Genomic DNA, 19,118 nt, shown 5'->3' with positions numbered 1-19,118 from the left:
TGCACACGCGGATGTCTCGATGAGGCAGCCTTGCTCCTGTAACACACAACATGCCCATCCTGCAGGGACATTGCCAGGGTGACATGTCCCACATCGTGGCGTGGAACAGCCACGTACCATCCCTTTGGCACCAAGAGGGCTGGTCGTGCCAGGCCACCCGGTGGCTGCAAACTGAGGGGAGCTGACGAAAAGGTGAGGCTGGGCTTGGGCTGGCAGAGGCCAAAGAACAAGGCCAGCTGCTCACCGACGTGGCCACCTCCCATTGGCGTCTCCTGGCCTCTAATCTTGTTTTATGGCTGTTGATGGGATGAATATCCTCCTTGTCCAAGAAGAGTAAACAGAGAATGAGGATGTGAGATAGCACCTGGGACAGCTGGCATCAGTGCCCAACGCTCTCCTCTCTCCTTCCCAGCCGTGTCACTCTGGTCCTGCAGGGCACTGAGCAAGGGGCTGCTCTCAAATACTTTCTCAAAGCAGCTCCTCCAGGCCCAAAACATGCCAAGCGTTCCCTGGGAAGAGGTGAGGACGTGTGTACTGAGATGCCCACGCAAAGCAAGTGGCTGTGGAGGAACACTTGATGCAGGATAAAGTCCTCATGGGTGGAGGAGATGGAGGAGCAGGGGCAGGATGAGGTGACATTGCAAAGAGAGGGACAGAGCAAAGGGTTTTTTGCTGATCTTGCAACAGCAGCTGCACCTACTGCTGCACCCTGGTGACCCCGTGTTCACTGGCACAGCATCTGGGCTCCCTGTGGCATGGGACCACGCACCTCCATGAGAGGCATCAGGAGCTAAAACAGGATGGGCAAGGTAAAGGAAATGGAGACAGTGCCATATAGGAAAAAGGACAGGACTGGATAGGCCACCCGCCCAAATTTCTGGGCTGGATGGGGACAACTGGGATCCACTTCTGCATTGACACTCCATCATGGTCCCCACGCTGGGGGCTGGCTCCTCCACAGGCATTCTACTCCCTCGCTGGGCCTCACCTGCCTTTGACATCCAACTTCGTCATTGCCACATGGGGACCAGCCAGTGGGATCCTGCCCTGACAGGGGATGGGGTGGTGACAACCCAGACCTGGGCATCAACATCACTAGCAAGGACTTGCTCAAAGGGGAAGCTTGAATGGGAACAGAGTTCTGGGAGAGATGAAACATGCTTCTCCCAAATTCACTCGCTGTGTTGGGGTGCCCATGGGTGTGTGAGAGGCCACATTGGAGGGAAGATGCTCTGCCACCTACCCAGAGAGGCTGCGGGTGCCGTTGACAGGATGAAATTCCAACTGATACCCTAATCTGGCGCCTGCCTGTTTGCACAGCAGGGTAAAAGTCCAGCGAGCCGTGGGCTGTGCCCTTGGGTCCCTGCCGCCCGTGTGTGCACAGGGAGCCGACGTTGGCGGGAAGAGGCAATAAATGCACCCACACGCCCAACCATCCCTTCCCCCAACACACACACACACCCCTTGGCTGGGTGACGAAATGCATCTGCTGTGTCCCCACTCCCGTGTCCTCCCCTGCCTCCTTCCAGCCGTTGTTTGGGCAGGGTTGAATGAACCCTGCAGGGTCCCCCCCGAGTGCCAAGAAAGGGGCTGGTGGACTCCATGTCCCCACCAGCTTGGGGACCTTTGGTCCAAACCTCCTAGACACGTGTCACTTTGACAGTTGCACCCCCTGCAGGTGACAGGCACCCAGTTTTAGCACCTGCAGCAGCTGCCTCCTGAGTCACACAGCCCCACTTGGAGCCTTGTCCTTATGGGGCAGCCTGGCCCCATGTCCAGGGACCCTGGGGACTGTCTCCAACAAGCCCCTGCAGTTTCTTCCCGTTCCTTCCTCTGCACTTCCCACCAGCTCCCGCCTGGCTGCACCCCTCCTTGGAGAAATCTTGAAATCATCAAAATAAAGCAACGCACACCAGGTGGCCGAAAACACTGCCGGCCTGCCAGCAGCCTCCAGCATGGCACGCTTCCCGGCGGTGACTAACCAGAGCGCCGCTGCCGTTGTCGCCTTCCTCGTGTCTCGCGGAGCGGATCTGGGCATGGTCCCATCTCGCTGTCAGCCGCCTTCTCGCCCCTTCCCGGCCAGCTGCCACCAGGATGCGGGGTGGGCTGTCCCAGCAGGGTGGGCAGAGGGGTTTCCCCAGCCTGGCTGCTGCCCTCTCTTCCTACAAGGGCAGTGCCAGCTCCTGTTGGGTACTGCCTTGGAATGGGGAGATGTGTGCTTTCTTTCCTGCAGCCCTACCACCCCATTGCGCCCACGCTTTCGGCCTATGAGAAGAGAAAGGTTTAATTGATGTCTCAGGGGTGGCTCGGGGGTGGGATGGGAGAAGACAAAGCTTGCTAGAAAATGCCTGTGAGCCCCATGTGTGTTCCCTAGTGCCAGGCATTTGGGGATCAGGGCACGGCGGCAGCTGTGCAGCACTGCCATTCTCTGCCTGAGCTCTCCTGGGTTTTCTGGGGTCTATGGACCACGCTGCTCCTCACAGGGGGGTCCTCTGGTTGTTTTTGCCTCTGGTGGGTGCTGTTCCACAAAATGGGTCTCTTGCTGATTCCAAGGTGATGCCAAACTTGAGCCAGCTCTACAATGAGATGCTGGAGTACCCCAGCTGCCCGGGGTGGGGTGTCTGCTGCTCAGCAGTCCCAAACAATGGAGAGCTGGTGGTGCTACCACAGCAGCACCAGCCAAACCAGAAAAGGGAGCTTCGAACACAAAGCATCTCACTGGCAGCGGTATCAACATGGACATTTCAGGATAGCGTCAGCACTGGATGTCTCTGCTGCTAAATACTGCTCTGGAGACTAGAAGACGGGGGCTTGAAGTCCACCTAGTGAAGGCTGGGTGGTTTGTGCAGGGCTCAATCCATGCTGGCAACACGGGGCTGGGGCAGCTGTAACCAGGTGGCACCAACCTCTCCCCTCCCATGCTGTGGCCGTGGCTGTGGGACACTTCTCTTTCAGTGGATCCCAAGGGAAAAAGCCAAAGGGGTGATTCAGATCACACAGGCACGAAAGGCAAACAAAGCATCCCTGCCCTGAGCAGGAAGGGTGAGGCTGGGACAGTGCCTGATGTGGCTCCCAGCCACCAGCCTGGCCAGCTCCCGGCTCAGCATCCCCCAGCAGCATCCTGGGAGAAGGAGAGGCGATGGGTAATTCCAAGGCAGGTGCAACCTGGATGGGTGAATTCCCAAAGACTTTTTTTTTCTTTCTTTTTGTTTTTTTTTTGAGGAAGATGTGTGTGAAAATAAGATGTTTGTTGGGTTATATAGTTTGCTCCTTCCTCCTTTACCACTGGGAAATCTGGATAAATGTTAGCTCTGAAAGACCCACTGTGCAAACACATTGTGTTGGATACTGCAGAAATGTGCCTTTATGCTCAGGATCTATTTCCTTTTGGGGAAAGTTTTCAGAAGTGCTTGAAGGGCTGTAGGAGCACGACTGCTAGTAGATATCAGGGAAATTTCCTTTTGTGTTGGGCAAACTGGGTCCCCTCAGCCTCAGCCCTGTTATTGTCCTCCACATCCCCAGTGCTGCCTGCTCAGCCTTAAACCTGAGCAAAGCAGCGGGGGACAGGTCTGGGGCAGGCTGGAGCACCATAGGGCATCTGTAAGGAAAAGGGGCACACACACCCTGAAGGTCTGGACAACAGGATATTGTCAAGGGAAAGAGGCATTGTTGTGGGTCCTGAGGCAGACAGCAGCTCTCCTGGTACCACACTGCCCCTGGGACACGTGTCCCTCTTGCAGCCCCGCAAGGGACATTTCACACCATGAAAGTGAGAGAAGAACCCAAGATCAGCTCTCTGCCACCTCACTGGGGATTGGACTGAACATGGCAGGGAAAAGCCCACATGGCCCTGGGCTTTGGGGCTGTAGGATCCCACGGGTGACTCAACAGGGACGTCTGAATCCTGGGGATATGACCTGTGTTTTAGTGCCGTGCCCATGACATGCTGGACGCAGCTACCCACCCTGGGGCCTGCCCAAGGATTGTTCTTGCCTCCAACACAGCAGGATGAGCTGCTCCTACCCAAAGGGACCGACGGCTGCTGAGCATCCCCCTCCCCTGAGCTGGTGACTGGGTTTGGGCCGCATGGGGAGAAGCCACTTCCGACATACTCAGGCTCTGTCTGTGTCCTGCTATAAGAAAAACCAGCTCAGAGCTGGCTGGAAAGATGCCGGGAGCTTCTGTCATCTGCACTTGCACTACTGCCACCGTGCCTGCTGCACGTGAGACCCCTGGGATGCCCAGTGGCAGGTGCCTGAAAAGTCAGGTCCATCGCTGGGAGACCTGACACATCGTGGCATGAGTAAGGCAGCAGCCGTTCCGCCTCGCTGCCCCGGTTGGGGGCTGAGGTCCCGGACCCCCCTCCTCAGCAGGGGTGCGGTTGACAGACAGCCCTTCTCCAGCCTGCCCAGAGCCGTCCCTCCTCCCTCCCTGCTCAGCACGCAGCCATCCTCAACTCCAGGCAACCCTTTCCTCCAGCCCCGCTCCCCCCGACCCTCCCCTGCCCCCCGCCCAGCCAGCTGGCAGGCACCTCGCACCCTCCTTGCCTGTTATCGCTTTGCCCGCTCCCCCTTCTCCTTCCCTATCACCGGAGAAAGCGAGAGGAACAAGTGTCGGAGCAGGGAGCGCATAGCAACAGGATTCTGGGATGAAGAAGATTCGGCAGCAGCATCTCCGGGAGGTGAGAGCTGGGGAGGGGGGGTGCCCCCCAGGGCTGGGAATGGGGGCAAGATGTGCCCATCGTCCCCCAGTTCCCAGCCCTGGGAGACTCTGTGTGCAGCTGGCAGACTTTTCCTTGGCAGGGATTGAGAAGGGGGATAGTGGGGGGGGGGGGATCATGGGGAGAGGGATGGGGGGTATTTTGCCTTGCTGCAATTAGCAGATGACAGTGGCCCTGTGCCCACTGCCTGCTCCGGCTGGTGGGGCGCTCCCCCTCATCCCTCCCCTGCAGTGATTCACGTTGTGTCTGGTGGCTGTGGGTGGGCACCGGGGACAGAGCCGATTCCCCATGGCATGGCTCCCTGGGGACGCTGCTCCCAACAGCCCTGGGGACTCTCTGGTCTTGGGGGATGCTGAGGGTTTCCCCTCATGCCGTGGTCAGCACAGGGAGCTGGGCAGTTGATTTCCCACCTGCAGCTGGGGTTGCCTCCTCCTCTACAGTATTTAAAGAGGTTTGGGTGGTGCTGGACTCTAAACTCCCCTTTGGCAGCTGACAAAGCTATAAACCCTTTTTATACCCTGCTGGAAACCCTTTTAAATCCAGCTTTCAGGCTTTCCTATCCTAGATTCCTCTACATTGCCACTTTGCTTTTACCAGGCTCTCTGGGTCCCTATCTCCCCCCATGTCAGAGTGGCAGAGGCTGGCAGCCACAACTCCTTTGTGGGGACATTCTGCTGCTGCTGGCAGCATCCCAGGCAGCAGCCTGGTGCTGTGAGCCCCCCAGGCTCTGCCCTCTGCCAGACCGTGCCCACAGGGCAGGGTGACACCAGCCTGGGCCAGCCTTCAGATGGATGAACCCAGGAGAGTTCCATCCCCGCCAGGAAATTCCAATGATATTGGGACATGACGTAAAAAGCCGGCAGTGGCCTGGTGAAAGCCAGCAGCTGTCTGATGGCCCAGACAGCCTCAGGGCTGCCTAGCTTTTTCCACTGTTGTTTGGAGGCATCATCTGGCTCTTCCCTCTCCTCCTTTTTGCTGCAAATTGCTTTTTCAGATGACTTTGTCACTGCATGATCCGTTAAAAGTTGACTTTTCCCCTTCCCAAGGCTTTTTGAGATACTTGCAAGAATCTCTCTCCTGTTTAACATTTATTCAGGAATTCATTTAGTCCCACAGCAATCAGCTGGAATGAAAAGCAGATGTCTCCGGAGTCATTTTCCCCATTCCTAGTGCTGCTTGGGACCCCGCTGTCCTTCATTACCAAAGTAATACTCTTGCTGAGCTCTAGAAGGAGAACCTGGTGCTCGCAGCAACCCAGGAACTTGGGGCCACCATACCCAACGCTGGTGTCGGGCTTGCCCGGAGCCGGCCCCAGCTGATGAAGTTTGCACAGCCCCAGCTGAAGCACCTGCCCCAGGACCCCAACAACCCCTCCCTCTCATTATGATCTGCTCCCTATCTGTAAGCCGGGCATTTTAATCCTTTTCACCAGGCATGTTTTAGACATATGGAAATTCCTGTTTAATAGAAAAGATCTTCCTCAGGCTCTAAGGAATTCAGGTTGACTTTTGCATAATAGTGTTGCCAGAAGAGCTGAGTGGGTGTTTTTTTATTTGTTTGATTATTTATTTGTCAGGGTTATTTGGTAGAAATGGACGAAAGCCCATGGAGACCAGTGATGGGAGCCAGGATATGGGCTGACACTCCCCATTCCCAGTCGTGCTGCTGAGCATCATCTTCCTGTCTGCCACAAACTGCATCCAACCTTCTCTGCCACTTCCTCAGGGTTTTTGGATGAAGGGCCATAAGCTTTTACAGCTGTGCATGCTGCCTGTGCTCTGAACATCGCTGTAGTGAGTTTGCTTCAGCCTCAGCCACCTCCCACCCTCCAGTTCCCCGTGCTGGCTCCAGCATCGCTTGCTCCGTCTCCTGGCATGTGCTGGGGGAAACCGATGTTAGCACAGCCCTTTGAGGGGCTCTTCCACACCACAGAGATGCTTTATACGTTTCACTTTCCAAGAGATATTGCAGTTGAATTAATCTTTAGGTTGTTTGTGGTTTTGGTTTGTTTCTTTTTTTTTTTAAGAGATTAACAAGAAATTCTAACTAATCTGAGGTGACTCACACTTTACAGACGCACTGTGCTCGCACATGGCTGGGATCCGCAGGGGGGAAATCTGGCATCGAGTGACATTTCTGCCAGTCAAAGGTTGTGGTCCATGCACAAAACGCTGACAAAATAACTCCACAATGCCAGTCTGAATGGAGACAAAACACGGTGAAAAAGTAACTTCAATACAGCTGGCTTTTCATGGATACAGCTGAGTTCTGCACTGGTTTAAGTAAATCAGTTTACAGAAAATAATTAGCATAGTACAATCTCCTTATGGAAGCCAGCTCTTATCTTGGCAGAGACTGAAGTGCTTTTTCTCCTCAGTGACCTTTGCTTTCCTGACTTCTTTGGGAGCATCTTCTGGTGAATAATGGGAAGTGATGCCGTGTTCAAAGAGGACATGGTTGCCAAGGGAGCGGTTAGTCCTTGTCTGTTTATAACAGTGAGACGGGAGCCCAGTTTGAAAGATGGCAATTGATGGTGGAAAGCACTAGAGCAATATTGTAACACTAAAGCACTTCAGCTGCTACTGAAAAAGAAAATTCCTGTTATGACAAAGGCTGAAAGGGAGCATTAATCCCCAAAAAAGGGCTGGAATTGAGCTGGTGTGTGAGATTTCCAGCAGTCTGAGGCAGAGGTGTGCATCTGTCTGTTATTTGGGATGAAGATGGGCTGGAATCCTTAAATACTGCATTTTGCAATTCATTTTAATTTGGGTAAACAGGCCAGGTTTTGTGACTTCTATGGAAAGACTACGATTTAGGGTATTTTGGGGGCATTGCAGTCATGGAGCAGCCTCTGTGTGTGTTTTCCAGCAGCATCCCTGGCCCATGCCTCCCCAATCTTTTTTTGTGGTGGAGACTTAAATGTCACTGTCCTTGGGGTCTACCCCACTCCTAAGCAGTCTCTGCTTTCTGCCCTGGGCTCCCAAATTCAAATTGCAGAGCTCCAGCTGAAGATATTAATAAGAGGGGGCAGTCATCAGCAAGACACAAATGACAAAGTGTATCCCATGGCCTCTGAAAAAGGGGACTGAGATGGGGACCAGGCTGTGTACAGTTTGGAAAAGGTCCTGACAGTTCCTTTCTTTTTGCTGCTTCTGAGTTGACTTCCAGCACCTGCATTTCCTCAGGTCACGCAGCTCCATCCATCCCCTTTTGCAGCTGTTTAGGATTCAGGCAGAGGTGTAGGAATTAGGCGAGAGGATTTAATGATCTCCCAGCATGCCTACTTGCTATTTTTCTCTGATGCAAACCCGGAAAGTGAGAGCTCCCTGGGCAGTGTGAGGGACTGGAAAGTGTTTTTGGGGGGAAGATGAAACTGTGGCAACCCCATAGCTCCTGTCCCCACCTGGCAGAGACCTTTGAGAATACAGCTTTGATCTGCCGAAACTTTTTGTGGGGATATTGCAGAGCAGTTTGTCCATTGCCTGCAAACACAGGTTGCTGCAGGTCATGCCCACTGTGTGCACTGGGTTAATTAGCAGGCATGGCCATGGTTTGGAGAAGTTGCTAAGCTGGAGAGCTGTGTTAAACAGCTGCAGGAGGGCTGTCGGGTAGCAATGGTTTTATAGCAACAGTATTATATTTAGGTCATATTTTGAGCTTTCAACCTGTGCTTCTGAAGCTTTTCTTCTGGCCCTTGCCTTGTGATGGTGGCATCCAGTGGAAATGGGCTTTTAGTGGTGGGTTTTATTGTGACGGCTTTGCTCAGGCTGTACATTTCCGGTTGGATTTGGGAAGAGTTTGCCCCAGCTTGTCCTGTCCCTCAAGAGGTTTGCGAGTCAGGTGGAGACGGGTTTGCCTCTGTGTTCGGTGCCTTCAGGCTGTGAGCAGCACGCATGTGGAGAAGTGAGGTGCACCCTGTGAACGGGGGGAGTGTGTGGCCATCAGTAACAGGTCTCCATGGGAACCGGCAGCAGGAGCATCCTGCCATCTGGCCAGAGAGGAGGAAGAGGAGGAGAGGAAGTGGCTGCCACCTCCCTGGGGGTTTGCAGCAGGGCAGCGCTGGGCTCTGCTCACCAGCCAGCTCTGATCGGGGCCGGAGGTTTGCTGTGGGCTCTGAGCAGACTTGCACGCTGGTACCTGGGGACGCACACCTCCTTCTGGCTGATCTCTCCAAATGCAGACCAGTCTCCATCAGCCTCATCCCCTGGGCTCATTCTCTACAATTGCATGAACTGAGGGACACAGAGATGGATGCTTTTAACTTTTAGGAGTCCAGGAAGAAGGGGAGGCTCCCAAATGGGCTCCTACTGCCCTGGTTCTGGTGCTGTTAGCAGAAACCACAACATCCTTCTGTCTCTGTGCCTCAATACAAGTCAAACCCCATATATCCTCAGGCAGGGGCACAGCAACACACAGCAGCACAGGGTAGGATCCTCATCCCCCCGCTTTTTGCTGCCCTGTCTTGCTGAGGGGATATCTGCCAAGCCTTTCAGCTTTGGTGAGTGCCAGTGGGATGGGAGCTGGTGGGGATGCCCTCCCCACTCTCCCAGAGCCAGGAGGCTTGGGAAATTCAGACAGACCAAGTATCTCATTGCAGACCTGATGTGCAGACACACAAACACCAAGGAGCCCTCTTGGTGCTTCACCCCAAACTAAACGTATTGCAGGACTTGCACCTCCCTCTTGCAGAGCCGAGTCAGCTGGGGAGGGAGGGAAGTTGTTAATCCCCTGTCTGGTGAAGAGCTGCCTGTGCCTCACTGATCCAGGGCACATTAGGGAAGCTGGGAGGAGTTCCCTCAGCAGAGACAACTGGGAGCATGTCTCTAAATCCCCACAGTGCCAGCTTTTGGCAGCTGGAAAAGTGTGAAAAACACACGGTGCATTTAATGGCAGCCGAGTGCCCAGCAAGGCAGGGGCTCGAGGTGTCTCACTCCCTGGCACGTTGGCGATGCTTCTTTCCCTACTGTCCTCAGCCCATGATCTGCAGGAGGTCAGGGAATTTTGTCACGGACCCTTGAAAGAATTCATTGGGGAACAGGGGTTGCAGGATGGGTCCTGGCACCCCAGGGTGAACCTGGGCCACCTCACCTCTCCCAGGGGAGCTCTGGCCATGTGGGATCACATTTATCCCCTTTCCTTGCTCAGCGGGACATCCAGCTGGGGTGGTCCTTGGAGAACTGCCAGGATGGCGTGTCCCCAAGGGACAAATGTCTCGGGGGTCACAAATTAACACCCAAGCTCCGAGTGCTCTTTCCCTGTCTCCTGCTCTTTCCCCCACTTTTATTCCTTCCTCCACTCCTGTCTGCCCTCTCCCATCCATGTTTTCTCACCCAGCCAGTGACACCAGAGCTCCTGGTGAGTCCCAGCAGCCAGGATGGGGACCTGGGCTCCGAGTGTCCAGAAGACAGAGGGAACTGGACAGGGCGGCTGGATTTCCTCCTCTCCTGCATTGGATACTGCGTGGGCCTCGGAAACGTCTGGAGGTTCCCGTACAGGGCTTACACCAATGGAGGAGGTACTCACTCATCCTTTGGATTGGCCACATCTCTCCCTCACTGAGCTAGTCTGGTGGGACATGTCTCTAAGAGATACCCCTTTCCCTTCTCAGAGCTGGGAAGTGGTGTTTGTTGTGGGGTGGAAGCCCCCTCCTGCCCCCCATTCTTACCCTAGGGCATTAAACACCTGCACTCATGTGTGGAAGGGGCTCACCCAGACCATATCTGCACTCATGGGCTTGGAGACATTCCCAGCTCCATGCTGGACTGAATACCACCTGAGCATGCCCCTTGGTTTCCAATAGCTTCCTGGTCTGGTGTCCTCCAGGACCTAGCCGGACCAGCAAGTGCTTCCCAGGCATCAAAGGAGGGGAGCGAGCCTTTTGCAATACAACCATCCAGCCATGGTGGTGCAAAGTGCCCAGAGTAACTGATTGTCTCATGTATTAAAAACTGGAGAATTTCACAGTATTTGCAGAAAGTTCAAGGAGAAAAGAGAGTAGGGGATGAGGGGGAAGCACAGCACCAGATGAATCCCAGCCTCTTCCTCCTTCACTAATGGTGACCTGCTGTCCCTTGCTGTCTTCCAGATTTTAGCTTAGATCCCTCAGGGCCACAGATGTTAAATCAACTTTGTTCCCTGTCATAGATGGGCTACGGGTGCTTGCTTTGTGTTATTTTACAGTGTTTTTCTTGCTCCTTGTAGGAGCTTTCCTGGTTCCTTACTTCATCATGCTGGCCATCTGCGGGATCCCCATCTTCTTCATGGAGCTGTCACTTGGCCAGTTCTCCAGCCTGGGGCCACTTGCTGTCTGGAAGATAAGCCCCCTCTTTAAAGGTGCGTGAGTGAAGTCCAGAGCTTCTGTGTGGCCTCTAGAAGAGCTGCTTGATCAGGACATGGACCAGCAGCACCATCCCAAGACCCTCAAAACTCTTATTAGAATCAAAGATTAAATCCTTGGGGAAGGTGGAGAAGGCTGGACCTCTGGGTTAGCTGTTTCAGTAGCTGCAAGACATGAGTGAGATCTGTCAGTCTCCAGAGGCTCTGGATGTCACAATAAGCTCTAGAAATTGTATGAAAACTATTAAGCCTGCTAGCATACAAAATGCAGTATAAAAGCTAAGCAATGACTGTTAAAGACAAAGGTAAGAATAAAGTGTTCAAATAAAGGTCAAATCAAATACTTTTACTCTTAACATTAAGTTGGAGTAAAATAATCCTTGTGATGCAATAGGTCGTCAATACAGAGACGGCATGTCCAGAGGGCATAATGGCAATGAGGCTCCCCCAGGTGAACTTCTGACTGGTTAAACATTTGGCTACTGAGATCCAGTATCTCACCCTGGTTTTGGATGTGCTCCACTCCTGAGAGATGGCTCACTCCTCCTTTATCCTCTCCTTCCTCCAGGTGTTGGCATGGGCACGATCCTCATCGTCTCCCTGGTGGCCATTTACTACAATATGATTATTGCTTATGTTCTCTTCTACCTCTTTGCATCCCTCACAAATGACTTGCCCTGGCAGCACTGTGGCAACTGGTGGAACACCAACCTGTGCCTGGACCACCACATCATCAAGGCGGGGAACACCACCTTCCCCGTCAACATCACCAACACCGTCAGCCCAAGCGAGGAGTACTGGAGGTACAGAGGTCAGCCTGACCTGGCTGTGGGGACACGGTTGGCATCCATCCCGGGAGAGCATGGAGGTGGGATGAGGGGCGAAGGTCTGTGCTCTCATGGCATGGTGGGCTCTCATGGTAGGTGCTGTGGGTGCAGTGATGGGCTGTCCTGGTCAGCTGTGAGTGATATCTCAGTTTAGCTGTTGAGATCATGTTTCTGGGATGTGGGAGGTCCCCATGTTCTACCATTGCTTTGCTGGCCTTGCCAGGTTCAGAGAGGGTCTCTGGGAGATGGTAGGGGGTGCCTGTGACTGCTCATTTGTGGTTCTCCTTTCACCCCAGCCGGTACGTCCTTCACATCCAAGGGAGCTCTGGGATTGGAGATCCCGGGAGGATCCGCTGGAACCTGTGTCTGTGCCTGCTCCTTTCTTGGACTATTGTCTATCTGTGCATCCTAAAAGGAGTCAAATCCTCTGGCAAGGTAAGGGCTGGTTAGTCTCTGGGGGATCTACAGTGATGTCCATCAGTGCCTGCAATTCTCTGCACATCTGGGAAAGTGAGACCCATAAATGACATGAGCTGGACACAGTTCAATTTGGAGATGACTTGTGCACCCAGACACAGCGGGGCTGACACTACCGGCCCCGCTGCATCCCAAGGACCCCAGCTCTTCAGGGTGATGTGATGTCCCATCCCAGGGACAGCTCTGCTCTCTCTCCCAGCTGGCTCTGCTCTCCTGCAGGTCGTGTACTTCACCGCCACCTTCCCGTACCTCATCCTGGTGATGCTGCTCATTCGTGGTGTGACCCTGGAGGGGGCCTGGAAGGGCATCCAGTTTTACCTCACGCCCCAGTTTGATCACTTGCTGTCTTCCAAGGTTAGCAGGATTTTGTGCAATTTGTTCAAAACACAAAAACGAACCTTCTCCCGCTACTTCCAGCATGGAACAGGGGCAGATCCCTCACTCAGATGCCTTTTCTGGCCACCCCTCAACCTAAAGTCCTCCCTCTGTTTGCTTCCAGACCACAAGTATTTGCCTTTCAGCAATCTGTCTTTGCTGCACACCTTGTCTATACTGCTCTTCCCACCTGGCCCAGTGCTGTGCCTGCATTTCTGGATCTCCATCGAGGGGATGGCATCCTCACCACCTCCACTGGGTACCGGGACCATGGGCAGGATTAGCCCAGCCCCTGTGATGGGCTGGGAGGTGGTGACAGGTGCCCATGGTGGATCTGGCTGTTCTGTTTTTCTCAAGCACTCCCAAGCAGGGAGTTTCCTTGTGCCAGCAAGTACTGGTAACAGAGACCACCTAGTTTTACAAGGGCATTTGATTCCCCACTGGGCTGTCTCTAAAACACTCTTGTTAACCCTTCCACTATCCAGCTGACCCACTATGAGTGGTGAGCATGTCAGCAAGGAAAGGGCTTTGTGTGCCTGGAGGGCTAGGGAAGATACGCCAGGGGCTCTGGGGAAGCCTATTTTCAGCTCTCTCTTCCTGGGAGGGTGTTTCCAAACATCTGCTCTCCTCAGACCTGTTTCGTTCCCCCAGGTGTGGATCGAGGCAGCCCTGCAGATTTTCTACTCCCTTGGGGTAGGCTTTGGGGGCCTCCTCACCTTTGCCTCATACAACACCTTCCATCAGAATATCTACAGGTGGGAGCCAACTGTTGCATCATAAAAATTGTGGGTTGTGGGGAGCCATGAAAACCTCAGTGGGTGGGTTCAGAGCCAGCAAAAGCACAAGGTGCAGCACAGGGTCACCCAGCACTGGCTTTTGCCCAAGCACCTTACAGATATGTGACAGCTTGCACAGACTTAAGGGGAATGGAAGCATCTGTGGAAGAAAATTCTCTTAAACATCAAGGCACAGAAAATGACTCAGAAGTTTGGGGCTGAAGGCTGAGGATGTTTGAGGCTAGAGTTCTGCATGTTTGTGCTGTTCTCAGCATCTGTTGCAGGTCACCAGCAGAGAGAGGAGTCTGGGTGTTGGGCATTTGGGCTCATACCCTTGTGCAAGCTTGGAAAGAACCCCACAAAATGACCCATTTCATACACTCCTTTTGACTCTGGAAAGCACATGCCAAGGGAGACCCTGGAGAACTGCAGTGGGTCACCTTACTCTGGCACCTGGGGCCGGAAATGCCACTGTGAACTGGTGTGGAGTGGGAAAGAGATAGCATGTTCAGATCATCTTCTTTCTCCTCTGTAGGGACACCTTCATAGTGACCCTGGGCAATGCCATCACCAGCATCCTGGCAGGGTTTGCCATCTTCTCTGTTTTGGGATACATGTCCCAGGAACTTGGGGTCCCTGTTAACCAGGTGGCGAAAGCAGGTGAGGCTAATGAAGACCCTTTCTCCTTCTTCTCCGAGGAGCAGACAGATCAGAGAAGGGGTGGTGTGGGGCAGCTCTTTGATCCTCTATAGCACCTTCAGCTGCCAGAGCGAGGACACAGGATGGAAACACTGGGAATCTCCTGCCCTGCCAGAACTTCCCTCCTGGGCCACCTTCCTGGAGAAGTTGCAGGCTCCCTGTGCCCTGCCATGGCCAGGATGTTGGGGAGATGTGTGACAAACCCACACAAAATGTGAGAGCCAGCTGTGAAGCTAATTCAGGCCATGGGATGGAAGGTATCCAAGGGTGTCAGTGTGAGGGATGGAGCTCTATGCTCAGCAGGCCACGGGGAGGAAAAGGGGCAAACCAGTTCCTGCTGTGTAAAATTTGAGCAACACCAAGTGATATCTATTATAATAAAGGCCTGAGCAAGGAGCAGGTTGGTGCTCTTGCTCTTCTTCACCTTCTGCTACAAGACCCCTCCTGCCCACCTTGCAAAAGCCCTGCAGCTCCCCATTGTGGTGCAACACTGCTGGGCTCTCCTCTCCTTCACCCTCCCGCCATGTCCAGTGCTGTCACCCTCTTTTCACCCTGCTGTCCTTTGCCTCCCCTAGGTCCTGGCCTGGCTTTTGTGGTGTACCCCCAGGCCATGACAATGCTCCCCCTTTCTCCATTCTGGTCTTTCCTGTTCTTCTTCATGCTGCTAACCCTGGGCCTGGACAGCCAGGTAAGGACAGAGCCCACCAAGCCAGCCACAATGCCCAGGCAGCCCAGGGGCTCAGGGGACCTCTTCTCCTTTGTGTGCAGTTTGCCTTTATGGAGACCATTGTTACAGCAGTGACCGATGAATTTCCCTACTACCTACGGCCAAAAAAAGCTTCTTTCTCGGCTATCATCTGCATTGCCCTCTTCCTGATGGGGCTCATCCTCACAACGGAGGTGAGAATATGGGGCTGGATGTGTCGTGGGGACTGACTAGGGCCTCATTTTAGAGAGTGCTTAGAGCAGGGGCCAAGTTTGTATGTGTGTGTATTCACATCAGCTAACAAGGTGGAAGAGAGATGATCAATGAGCGTGGGCTTCCTGGGGATGTGAAGTCCAAGGGGACCGACACAGCATTATTCCTGTCCCCAGAAGGACAGTGATGTCTCCTGAGGGTGCCTGACAGCTGTCTTCCCCAGTGTCCCCAAGAGGCATAAGGGGACATGTCCCAAAAGTGGGAGGACATGGGTGGGGGTTTGTTGTGATGCTGGTCCCAGAGATGCTGGCCACTGTGCTTTCCCTCCCCAGGGTGGGATGTACTGGCTGGTCCTGCTGGATGACTACAGTGCTGGCTTTGGTCTCATGGTGGTGGTGATCACTACCTGCCTCGTGGTGACACGTGTCTATGGTAAGGGGGTCTGTCCCCACAGGGGCACAGGGAGGAATGGGCTGTCCATATCAGAAGAGGGATTTAGAGGGAGAGGTCGGTGAGCCAGCAGCCTTTCAATGGAGCATGAAACGCCTCTGCTCCCACCACTTGTTTCTTTTTGGCCATCAATGGATTCACTTGTCTGGAGATACTTGGGGTGATGAGCCCAGTCCCTCAGACAGCACCAGCTGGGATTTGCTGTTCAGGATGCAAACCATCACTTTTGATCAGTGCTGGGCAGTCTGGTACAGGCACCTGGCTCTGAGGGAGGGATCACCACTTCTGCGTCCTTCTCCCTCTCCCTCTTCCAGGCATGAAGAGGTTCTGCCGAGATATCCACATGATGCTGGGCTTCAAACCAGGGCCCTACTTCAGAGCCTGCTGGATGGTCCTGTCCCCAGCAACAATGATGGCAAGTGCTCAGCTTGGCATGTTGGATGGTGCTGGAGAGCCACAGTGGTACCAGTATTCCTGGGTGACCTCCCAGTGTGACAGGTCTCTCTGCTGGCATCTCCTGCCCCAGTGACTGTTCTGGTTCTGCTGGGAGGTCTCCATCGTCTCCAGGCCTTTTTTTAGCATGGGACCTTCAGAGGGATCTGGGCTGACCTCACTTCCCATCCGCAGGCTCTCCTGGTGTACAACATCATCAAGTACCAGCCCTCTGAGTACGGCAGCTACCGCTTCCCTGCCTGGGCTGAGATCTTGGGCATCCTCATGGGAGTTCTCTCCTGCCTGATGATCCCCGTGGGCATGGTGGTGGCTGTTCTCCAAGAAGAAGGGACACTGTGGGAGGTAGGATGTTCTGGGGCCCAGAATTGCAGGGGAGAACCCCAGAAATGTGCAGGGGTGACAACAAGCCCCTGCCAAGCCTGTATCTCCTGGAAATTTTTGCACTCTCTCTCCTGGAGGTGTGTGTCTCCGTCCCTCCTTGCTGCCCATGGGGTGTGGGAGATGACATATCCCAGGGCATTTCAACTGTGTCCCCTCCCAGGATGCCAAGCAGGTACCAAGTCATGCACATCCTCTCGCCAAAACACACTTAACGTGGCTTGCCTTGTGGGGAAGTACACTGTCCCCAGCATGGGTGGGCAGGGACATGTGGGACTTTGCACCCATTTTGCAGGAGCAATGACAGAGGGAAGAAGGCAGCTGCTGGGCTGTGTAGGCAGCACAGGCAGGATCTGAGTGCTGAAAGGCTTTGCCCAGGAGCAGGTTACAGGGTTTCTGTAAGCTCACAACCATAACAGCCCGGCTTTGTTGCTCTCCCCAGGCTGGGAATAGCCAAGCAGCAGAACTTGCTGCTCTCCCCAGCCAGAGCCCAGACTGGCCACCAGGCACAGTGATGTGGCCAGGAGCCACCTTGGCTGAGGCTAACCCTTTGCCCAGGTGGCCCTAAACCCCACCACAGACTGTGACCCTACAATAGCCCCCAGCTCCTGCAAGCCCTCCTCACCACCACCCACAGACCACACTACCTCCCCAGCCTGCAGTAGGGCACTTATATAGACCTCCCTTCCCAAAAAGTTTCAGCGCAAGCTTCTGGTTCCATCCTACCCTCATTGGGGGGTCTTCCGCTCCCCCAGGGCTGGCAGAGAACACCGTCCTCTGGGAGGGGCGGGTGGGCTGCTGCGGGGGGAGTGGATCAGGTGCCAGTGCAGGGTGCCCATGCTCCCCATATCTGTCCCCTCGCAGCGGGTCCAGCAGGCCAGCCGTCCCGCCATGGACTGGGGCCCATCGCTGGAGGAGAACCGGACCGGCATGTACGTGGCAAGCCTGGCAGGTAGCCAGTCCCCCAAGCCGCTGATGGTCCACATGAGGAAATACGGGGGTATCACCAGCTACGAGAACACAGCCATCGAGGTGGACCGGGAGATGGAGGAGGATGAGGAAGAGGAGTCCATGATGTGAGGAAACCCAGCACCCTGCGGGCTGTGGGGGGCTCATTCCCCCCTAATTTGCACAGGTTGCACTGCGGCACTTCAGGATGGCTCAGGGGGTCTTTTGGGGAGCAGTTGGGAGCTGCCGACCCTGCCCGTCTCCTCACTACCGCCCTGGCCCCACAAGGATGGAGCTCCTGCCCATCCCAGTCCCCTCGATGTGTTTCTGTTCAGTGTGACAAGCTGTGTGACGTGTCCGTGTGTTTGTGTGACAGTGTCTGGTGAAAGTGTCAGGGCTGCCCCACTCCTACCCACATCCTCAGCCCTGCCCTCCCCATGCAGGGATGCTTGGGCTGCAGCCGCCAGGGAGGAGCAGGTCCTCTGAGTTGGTCTGTTCTCTGCTTGTGTGTATTTAACTCCAATAACCCACAAACAAGTGTGAGAAAGGACTGTAATATCCTCTGTGCCCTAGGGACAGTGTGTGCTGGTGTGCTCACATGGAGGTACGTCAGCAAAACCAGTGTAAATCAGTGTCCTGCTAAAGAAATCTGACCTCATAAATGAGCAGCTAAAAATAATTAGAAGTGGGGGAAAGAAAATGCCTTGTAAACAAACCAGCTCCAGCCTTTCCAAGCTTGTAGGTTCCCCATGGACCTCGGTGGGTCAGGGCATCTTGCAGGGCTGGGGGAAACTGAAGGGAGGGAAGAGGATGATGACCTGTTCCCTATGTGTGCAGGAGGACAAAGGACGGGTCTCAGCTTGACCCAATGTCAAAGGAGGACCTGTGCCCATCCCAAAGGGGAATTCAAGGGTTGTCCCTAGGCCTGGGTGCCACTTTTCCCAGGGAAAAGCAAAGGGCTAGGTTTGAGTGACTGTGTGTAATTTTGGGATAGCTCAGCCTAGGGCCCATGTCCCAAAGCTCCCATCTCCTGCTGATGCTGCTGGCCGGGGCGGGGCGGGGGGTGTCAGTGAGCTCCTGGTTGGATTTTATGGACCGGTTGCTGCCAGTCCCCATTACCACAGTGTCATGTACACCTTCTCACATGTGTCATCAGCTCACCATTAAAAAACAGTGTGTGACACAGCCTCTGCGTGGGTTATTTGGGGGGTCCTCAGCAGCAAGAAGGGCATATCCAGTGGGGTTTCCAGGGATAACCCCCTGAGATTTGTCCTGCAAATCTCCATCCTGGTTAAGTAAAGGTAAAAAACCCAGGATAAAGACAAAAATTAGGGCTTATGTCTGGATTATGCATGTGGCCCTGTTGCACTGGGCTATTAATCCCATGGGCCATGCAGCCCTAGGTCCAGCACCATGAGCTGAGCCTTCAGGATGAATCCTGGCATGAGGCTGTGTGGTAACCTATGGTGGAGGAGATGTAATTATTGCCTTCACTCCTCTGACAGTGCAGGGCCAGCTCCGACACCACCTCCTCCTGCCTGCCCATCTCCCTGTGCCCAAGGATGCTGAACTCCCTCCCTGGCTGGCTCTGCCCTTTCCCTGCAGGACCACCTATGCCTTTCCACATCCTCCTCACCATAGCCCACCATGGCTGCAGTCTGCAGGGGTGATGGGGATCCCCCAGCCCCAGCTTCTCTGGGTGTGTGGGGCTCTGGCAGCACGACCGTGCTGCAAAACACCTTCAGTCGCTACCCCCTGGG

The 19,118-nt window shown here is 54.4% G+C and overlaps 1 protein-coding gene across 1 annotated transcript; it reads left to right on the top strand.

The window, feature by feature from the left end:
• Positions 1-4,648: 4,648 nt before the first annotated feature.
• Positions 4,649-17,794, top strand: SLC6A7 (solute carrier family 6 member 7; the record flags this gene model as incomplete). The annotated part of the gene is made up of 14 exons (XM_082063255.1): positions 4,649-4,681; positions 10,055-10,235; positions 10,922-11,053; positions 11,625-11,859; positions 12,180-12,318; positions 12,580-12,714; positions 13,387-13,490; positions 14,047-14,171; positions 14,786-14,898; positions 14,979-15,110; positions 15,462-15,561; positions 15,894-15,994; positions 16,207-16,374; positions 17,275-17,794. 14 exons carry the CDS (start codon positions 4,649-4,651, stop codon positions 17,488-17,490), a joined length of 1,914 nt encoding a protein of 637 aa, XP_081919381.1. The 3' UTR covers positions 17,491-17,794.
• Between the last annotated feature and the right edge of the window lie 1,324 nt (positions 17,795-19,118).

This window comes from Streptopelia decaocto (assembly GCF_964273445.1).
Source record: "Streptopelia decaocto genome assembly, chromosome: 12".
NCBI classification, from domain to species: Eukaryota; Metazoa; Chordata; class Aves; order Columbiformes; family Columbidae; genus Streptopelia; species Streptopelia decaocto.
Note: the sequence above shows the minus strand (reverse complement) of the source record. Positions and strands in the feature narration are given on the sequence as shown.